The 8,888-nt window shown below is 35.6% G+C and overlaps 1 protein-coding gene across 1 annotated transcript; it reads right to left on the bottom strand.

Annotated features, from left to right (window-relative positions):
• Window positions 1-271: 271 nt before the first annotated feature.
• LOC103712112 (membrane steroid-binding protein 1) lies at window positions 272-6,317 on the bottom strand. The gene is made up of 2 exons (XM_008798524.6): window positions 5,900-6,317; window positions 272-1,073 (listed from the first exon to the last, which is right to left on the bottom strand). The coding sequence occupies exons 1-2, from the start codon at window positions 6,205-6,207 to the stop codon at window positions 554-556; spliced, it is 828 nt and encodes a 275-aa protein (XP_008796746.3). The 5' UTR covers window positions 6,208-6,317; the 3' UTR covers window positions 272-553.
• Window positions 6,318-8,888: the final 2,571 nt, after the last annotated feature.

The following is an 8,888-nucleotide window of genomic DNA, read 5'->3' as shown; positions in this document are numbered from 1 at the left end:
TGGGGAAACAAGTCCAAAATGTTACTGGGGAAACTCCCTCAACTGATTGCGGATCAATCAAGTATGAGGCTTCTCAGTTCAAAATCCAGTATGAAAAAAGCATTGCGATTCCCTGTTTTCATAGATCACGGACCTCTTTTAAAATGTCAACAAATATTTGGCAAACGTTATTATGGTAAAATTCACATCCTAGATTATAGCAGAAATCTATGGAGCAAGATTTCTCCACCAGCTCAACCATTTTCAACTACAACACAGTGAACTCATACGCTGACAACCATCAGGAAGATTACTCCATATAGCAATTCTCTCTGCAATAAAACTGTTAATAAACAGAAATTATAGGACACTACAGGATATCAGAAAAGGCAACAAGATAACTATTTTAAGTCTCACCGGGCTACACTTATCAACCTGTCATACAAACATAAAGGGAAAGAACGCCCCTCCCCTGCCTCTGAGAAGAGAACTTTATTCAAGTTCTTTGTATCATATATGTTTGTGTACAAGCAAAGCCCCTCTCAGCTCTTTTATATATCCAAGGTCTATTGAACTACTCTTTGGTTCCTTCACCTGCACCAACTTCCTTTGGATCTGCACCATGGCCAACAGCATCACCTTCACCATCATGTTCTGCTGGACCATCAACCTTCCATTCTGCCTTACGCTCTCCCTCGCTACCATGACCAGCTGGATCATCATCCTCCTTTGATTCTGCTATATGCTCTGATTTAGCACCAAGGTCTGCTTGACCAGTCTCCTTGGATTCTGCGGCATGGCCTACTTCACTCTCTGTACGGCCGCTGTCAGTGGTATCGGCAGCTCTCTCCGTTGTTTCAGAGGCACTGCCTACGGACGCATCTTCCACAGGCACAGTTTTCGTAATTGTCCCCACCTTCACATATTTGCTCATGAACTTGTATTCCCAGTCCTGCAACGCCTCAAGCTCAAAGGGGCCAAGACCAGAAATATCACCAGTCAAATCCTTTGGTTCAAAGGACATTTTTGCTAATGCCCTACTAGCATCTTTACCAGCAAATAAGGCGTATGGGCCACCAGGTCCATAAAACATCCTGTATAGAGAAACATAAAAATGTGAAGAAGATTTCAAATACTATGGATCTCCAAGTAATAAGGACAACATCATACAAAATTTGAATTCTAGCGCACAGGACAAGACGTTTGCATTTAGTAGCCCAGCAACATGCAAGAAATTTAATTGCTTACATTTAGAAGCCAGTCAAAAGATGGTAGAGAAGAAAGACCGAACAAAATTGACAAGGATCTATATAAAATTGTTAGAACATCCCAAAGTTTGAAAGTTGAATTTACCAAGCCAAGACTGGGTATCAAATGCCTATAAAAGCATATGTATATTATAGTGCATGCCTTGCCAAACCAGGTTTATCAGTTAGACCAAATAAGAATCCATATTATCCCATAGTTTTCTACTTTGCGTAGAGAAGGGTGGAGACCATAACACAAAGTTATTTTAGTACTTAATTGTCCTCAAGAGTCTCAAATTCTTCATACCAACTTCTTTTCCAATTTCATCTGCCTCTACATACGATTGAATGGTTGCAAGTGATCGTTCCTCTCTTCAGCATGTTCAGCAGCTTGTTGTCCATGGCGTGCAGCAGACACATTACGCCCTTATTTACATAAATTTGACTTGTTCATATCCAATCCTATTGTTGATCATTATGTGGTGCATATTAATGCTTCTATATCTACATTGATCACTGTTCTATGCACTTAGTTTGATCATAATTATTCTTGCATGTTGCAATCCAACTGCACTGCATACACCTAATTCTCCACTACTATTGTCAGATCAACAGCTACTAGCAAGTCTGTGCAAGCTGTCTAGTCCTCTCTTTCTAGAGAATCATACTTATCCATAACAGATGGTTTATAAGCACTGTTTTCTCTGCACTTGATCTCATCGATCCATGTTCTTCAATTTAGGATTCAAAAACCCTATGCAAAAATACCTAATATGTTTTTCTGCACTTGAACAAAAACATCTTTGCAAGGCATGTGTCACCCTTACGGACGAGCTATTTAGCACAAGTTCAAAACCAAGCAATCCAAGGCAAGCACTCATCAACCATATATCAAAAATAAGAATCAAGCATCAAACTACATAGCAAATCTGATACGAAAATTAAGTAAGACTAATGGCGTAAATACACTGACTGAAATATGATTATCCATAGGTCTTGTAACAATTTTCTCAGCATATAATATAACAGCCGCAAAGAGCAAGCACAAAGTCAAAGGCCATAAATTACACATGAGAGAAACTAGAGGAGGACAACAAGAAATAATATCATAGTGTTAATAAAGCTAAACTATTTAACAGACTAGCTGGAGGGGTGTAGGGGAGAAAATGAAAACTAAATATTATGCCAAATGAAAGATAATATTTTGCAAAATAATCCAGGAACTAAACTAGTAAATGAAGAATCAAGAAAATATTTAAGCAAACCACATAAATCACTAAAACCTCAATTGACAACCCAAAAAAAAATTAAATTTATAAAATTGTGTAACATGACTGAGAAAAAAGAGTATGGAGTTGCATTCACACTTTCCTTTCTGTTGGAAAACTAATAATAACACATCATCACGATCAAGATTTTGTCATAAAACTCAAATCATTGAGATCAGAAAAAGATGAATGTTCTAGTGACTGAGAGCCACATGAAGAATTGTTAGATAACCATAACAAAGATCGAGGGATCGAGAGAGAGAGAGAGAGAGAAGTATGCAAGATACGTTGACCAGCTCCATATAGCTTAGCCATCTCCGGCTCTTAAACAAAAACTCAGAGAAACAAAATCAAATAAACTACAGGTATCTAACAGAATTGGAAAGCCAAAGAGAATGGCTGCACCATCAGCAGCCAATCAACTTGGACAAAGAAGAAAACATACATGGAAATGAAAACAGTTGTTTTCCATCATGTTTGAGCTATTATTTGCATAAATCCATATAGTTGATATGCACCCTTAAACTAAGAAGTGCAATCAACATTCTGGTTTCCATTTAAAAGTACTAGTTAGTGGTGTGTCCCAATGCACATAAACAATGCAGGGAGGATAAAAGATAAATAATACACTTACGGAGGTTTAACCAACTGTTAAGTAGGGCTCGTGCACTTCATGGCCCGATAAAAAAAAAGAAAGAAATTACACGTCGCAAGCATTTTTGAGAGACATGATGTGGGCAATGTGGCACTGCTTCCAATGGAGCAGAGAGATATGTTATGATTCCAGATTTCCAACAACATTTCAAGGGTACCTTTGGAATAAAAAAATGGAGACACAAGAGCCTTTCAAATGGAAGCTTCCAACCCAGGAGTTTCAATTTAATCGTAGTATAGATGCAGCTAATTAAAACTACATAAACTTAAGGACTATTAGACAAGTTCCTTTAAAGCAGATTGTTGACCAAGCTAATTAAAACAGAATGAGTACTACATTGAAAATCTTGAAATATTTCCTAACAGAGACAAAGTAGGCATAGAAGGTTTGTTATGCCATAACTTTGACGGATCCTAAATTAAGAAATCTGGATTCTAATCAGCAGGATTAGGCTGCCTAAACCAGTTGGTGCAAACAGTCACAAGTTCAGCAATCAGGAATTAGCAGAGTTAGATATTTGAAATTCGAAAAACAATTGGCAATTTCATCAAAAATAAAAAAAAATCTGGCAATTTCATCAAAAATATGGAAAGAGTTCCAAGAACTAAAAACTAGAAATATTTAAAAAGTTCTATTTGTTTACTTAAAATAGATATAGGAAAAGCAAAATAAGAATTGGCAGCAAAAAACAATACAACAAACAAAAATACATGGTATCAATAGGTTTTAACGCATAGAAATTTCTTAAATTAGTTGTGAATATATCATGAATGAATCAAAGAATCCATGCAGAATTTAAAAATAATTGAAAATTTCTGGATTGTTAGTTGATGGAGAATAAATCATAGAATTAGTTGGCCATGAGAAAAATTGAGAATAATTCAAGAATTTTTTTAATAATTCACAGAATAGCATTACTGCAAGTGCAAATTATAAAAGTCATGACTTGAGTAGTTTCATCAAGATAGAAGTAGTTTGCTCAAATCAAACAAGTAAACAAGAGATATATCAGAACATCAATATGCACTAACTTCTAGTACATCTGTTCAAAAAATATAATGAAATGGTATGTTGAAGTCAAGATTCCAAAATGCTGACATATTGGTCATCTTGGTGGGTCACCAAGACTGAGATGGACCAAGATCTCAGTTACTTTCAGTGGACATGGGAGGTGGAAAATTTTGGAAATCCGAGATTTTCTGAGATCCCAGCTGGTAATATCAGAATCGAGAAATTAAAATACCACCAATATGGTAAATCCAGAATCAGCAACTATTTTTAGGTCTCACTTTTGAGATTTATTAATCATAATGTCTATTTAAAGAAGCAACAAAATGTGATTAGAAAATATAGACCGACATATTGTTATCGCATCAATCAATATCTCAGATATATATATTTTATAATAGCCAAGATAAAAAAAGCCCCAGATTTTTTATCTCACATATCAAAGGTTGCTCAGTATCAACACAAACAAAGATCTCAGCCAGATGAGAGCCTTGGTTGAAGGAGATCTGAAGCATATTAAATGAGAATAGTCTTTAAAAATTACAAAAATGAAAGTACAGACACTGCAACGCTAAATGATCCAGATACGATAATACTGCATTGCGCAATCCAGCCAATTGCGTGCTATATACATGTCCCAAAAATCAGTGTCCAACCATATGTTCATATTTAATATTATTTGGTCCCATATCATCGGGAAAAAAAACTATAAAGATCTAAAGGATGGAACCCTGTTAGCAAGCAACAATTACTAAAACCATTCACATAACGATTGGACAGCTAGATAGTCAACAAGTGGCAGCAGATATTGAGAGGAAGCATGGGATATAGTAAACAAATGGCTCAGATAAACATCAGCTATCGATCAGATCATCCAATTTTTCAGGACCACTATTGCTAATAAAACCAACAGTAACCAAAGATTCTGGCACTACAGATTATATAAGATAAGCACCACATCCATGAACCCATAACCTAACCCTCTTATCAGTTCCGAGGGGACGGAAACGGAAGCAATAATATAATCTTAAGGGATTCAAATTAAGGACCATCACATGGAAAAATCAAGCCCTCAAAATCATTAACTCCACAGCATAAATAACAGAACAACTAGCAAATCATGCTGTAATGTCACTAATCTTTCGGAATCCACAGGACAGAACAGAAGCATGAAATTCTATTAAATTGTAAGCAGCAACCATGAAGCATCTTACCAAATAGAACTTCTTACAAATTCATAAAAAATCTGAAAAAACATGCATAAAAGCATCATATAATGAGAAACAAAATGGGCAAACACATCGAAACAAATCACCCACGACTACTTAAAAGAAACTCCATGTAGCTCAAGGTAAACATATGGAAACTCATATCTCAACATGACGTGACCGACAGCTATTGCCTGCTATAATCTTCGCGATCCCATAAGACTGAATAGAAGGAGATATAACTTTGCCAATCGAAACCAAACCAAGATGAAGCCATATCTTCAAGAAAGCCAACACGAATTACAGGGCTAGAGGCAACTAGAATTAGAGAGAATTAGTACAAAACCCTAAAACCCCTAAAATCTAAAACCCAAAACGTTACTGAAAAAGATAAAAAAAATTTGTAAGTAAAAAAAACACGCATCAGCACCAGATTCCAAACCCTAAAGCAAACGAGAGCCGATCAAACCATCAAATCGGATAAAAAGAAAAGAACGAAGACGAAAAGAGGGATAAAGAGAGTTGGGGATCGACCTGCTCTGCGTGACGTCGTAGATCTGGCCCTTGATGGCCATGAGAAGGGGCTTCTTAGGATCGGAGCCATCGTAAGCCTTGAGCTCCTCCTCGGTGACCTCGCCAAGCTGGACGGGGGGCGGGAGCGGCTCCACCGCCTCGAACTCGACCTCGCGCTTCATCGGGGCGACAGGAGGCCGCAGGAAGCCGGAGACGACATGGTAGAAGGCGGCAGCCAGGGCCAGCACAGTGAAGAAGGTCGCCGGGGACAGCCCCGTGTAGGCCTCGATCGCATGCTTCAAAGTCTCCCACAGCTCCGCCACCGCCATTCTCCCTCTCTTTCTCTCGCACCCCTTTTTTGGGGGCTCTTCTCCTTTTTCTCCTCTTTCCTTCTCTTTTACGAGATAAGCAGCGAAAAGTATTCAGAGAAGGAGCAGGTGGCCTTTGTCCTTATATTCCACTATGGATTCGTGTGAGGCCTGAATCCGGACGGGTAGGTGGGCCAATAAAATCATACTAAATAGGCGAGCGAGGAAATAAAATACTTGGCACGTGAGAGGGAGAAAAAAAAAAAACCATGGGTTGAGATTTTAATTATGGATTTCATGCCATTAACCAAACCATTTACGTACATCGAAAGACGAACAGAATTGTAAACTCAATCACCTTTTTTACTGCTCACATTGGAGAGAGATCTTTTGGACATGTTATGTAGCTGTGCCCTCCGTCTTTACGTAATTTTCTTTCTCTCGATTTTGCTGGTTGTACTCATATTGGCACTGTGTAAGCTATCGTTGTATCAAAAAAATTAATTATTTTTTTATTACTAGTACTCTAAGATAGGGGCACAACTAAATTGCACATGAAAAATTATTGAATTTTTTATTTTAAATATTATCTTGAATATTTTTATTGATAAATAAAAATAATAGAAAATAAATAAGTAAAATAGATTTGTTCCTTGGCTATGGCAACGCTTGTTTAGGTTTCTTCTATTTTTCTAAATATTATAAAATAATTTTTTATCTTATTTTAATTTAAATATATATAATAAATATAATTGTTTAAATTTAAGAATGGAGACAAGAATCAAGTTGAGACGGTATTACTACTACATATGTTTCTTGTAGCATAGACTTTGAGATATGGTTTCATGCCAAAAAACAAATGTAAAATTAATTATAAAAAAGAAAAAATGAGTAGAATAAAAATAGATAATATAATATCAACTCATCCTCTTTTTTTTCTATAAACATTTAAAGAGAGTGAATAAGAAGATTAAAGTGGAGAAATGGGTGTTAAATAGGAAGGGGAAGGGGGCATTAGAGAATTAAGATGATGAGAGAGGATAAGGTGGGAGACACACACGAGAACTATAGAGAGAGAATAGAAATTTTCATTTCACAGCAGCCAAATTTATAAATACCATATAATAAAATTTTTAAAGCTTTATACATGGACAAACTTGACAAACTTAAGTATCGTACACTTTCTCTTTTGATATGTATAGATTTATATTAACTACTAAAAAATATGCTCTTTTTTATATTTTTATTTATTTATTAAGGAAAAGTAATATATGAATTGAAAAGAATGGCGTTAGTATTTGGTAATTAAGGATTTCATCGGTTACTTGAGTAGTAATGCAACTCCTAGTGAGGCATATTAATCTCCTTAGTCACATATCGTTTTGTGTGCCTAAAGGAACGTTGTTGACATTACTCAAAAGTCCAACATGTTATTTGACTTGGGTGTAAATTTGAGGGTACCAAAGAACTGAAAATTCTTCATTAGACTTGTATTTGGTTAGAGGTGAAAAGGAAGTGCCAACAACTCCTATACAAGATTTTGAAAAAGTAATCATTATTTTCATTTTAATATTTCTACTCTAAAATTTACAATGGATTTTTTTTTTTTAGTCCAGCCTTTGTAAGTGATACACAAGCTGATCTCCTTCGAAGTTAAAAATTACAGTTGAGTTGTTTTTTAAGTTTAATTTCTTATTTTTGCTCGATAAATTCATGAATGCACTTCTTTTTGCAAGAATATGACATGTCATGTGTCTTTTTTTATTTTTAAAATCAAATAATAATTACTACTAATTACTAAAAAAATATAATTTAGTAATAAAAATATGATGCCATCTAACACAAGATAAATATCTTTGGTTAATTATACTGGTATTTCAGTTTTAATCTGTTATTGCCACTAAAACCAACACCAGAAAAGTTATAAAAATATAAATTTTATATGTTACCATATATAAAGCTAAAGGTTGGATGCTGGTACAAAGCTTAGGGCCTCACCTCCCCTCACTATCCCCAAACCAAAATATAAATAATAAACAAATAAATAAAGGTATTCATCTGCCATTGTGTTTTAGTCTATCTTTTCCTCCTCACCTAAAAAAAGAAAATGTAGAATTTTTCTTTTTTCTTTTTCTTTTCACAATGAGCTTCATAAGAGATTAGGATTAAAAGATAGGTGCCATCAAAATCATCTTTTGAATATTTAAAAAAAAAATCTGAAAAAAAAAGATTCAGAGCATGGAGAAAATTAGGATTAGAAGGATCCAGAAAATTAGAGCATCCTTTTCTAAAATCCCTATGACAATTCTCTAGTCAAGGAAGCTTGGGTTTCCTCCCTCTGGAATTAATTTGCAAAGCTGGCCCTGAGAATATTGAGCACCTTCTGCTTTTGCCCCTTTGCCAAAAACATCTGGAACCTCATCAAATCTGGCAACCAACTAAACTGGAGAAGACAGCACCCAATCTAAGATTTCCTGTCATCTCCTAAATCCAACAGGCATCTATCATCCATTCTTCAGGCTTGGTTCTTTCCATTCATTGCCTTTTACTGGTCTCTCTCACAAAAGCTGTTCATCTCTTGGAAGATTTATTCTTGAGAAATCATCCTCCTCTTTTCATAAATCTGTACTGCTACTAGATAACTGCAACTCCTTTTGACCTCTTCTTCCATTGCTTTGTGGAAGTAGTTGTATCCATACTGT

This window comes from Phoenix dactylifera, chromosome 3, assembly GCF_051530095.1.
Source record: "Phoenix dactylifera cultivar Ajwa chromosome 3, Ajwa_hap1_PhDact_Kaust_v1.1, whole genome shotgun sequence".
Classification (NCBI taxonomy): domain Eukaryota; kingdom Viridiplantae; phylum Streptophyta; class Magnoliopsida; order Arecales; family Arecaceae; genus Phoenix; species Phoenix dactylifera.
The sequence above is the reverse complement of the archived record's forward strand: the minus strand, read 5'-3'. Positions and strand labels throughout refer to the sequence as shown.

What these genes read in the sequence shown, in the direction of transcription:
- LOC103712112 (XM_008798524.6), bottom strand. Translation starts at nt 6,207, where the DNA reads ATGGCGGTGGCGGAGCTGTGGGAGACTTTGAAGCATGCGATCGAGGCC. An exon ending in TACGACGTCACGCAGAGCAG is followed by an intron (nt 1,074 to 5,899) that starts GTCGATCCCCAA and finishes TTCTCTATACAG; the next exon opens with GATGTTTTATGGACCTGGTG.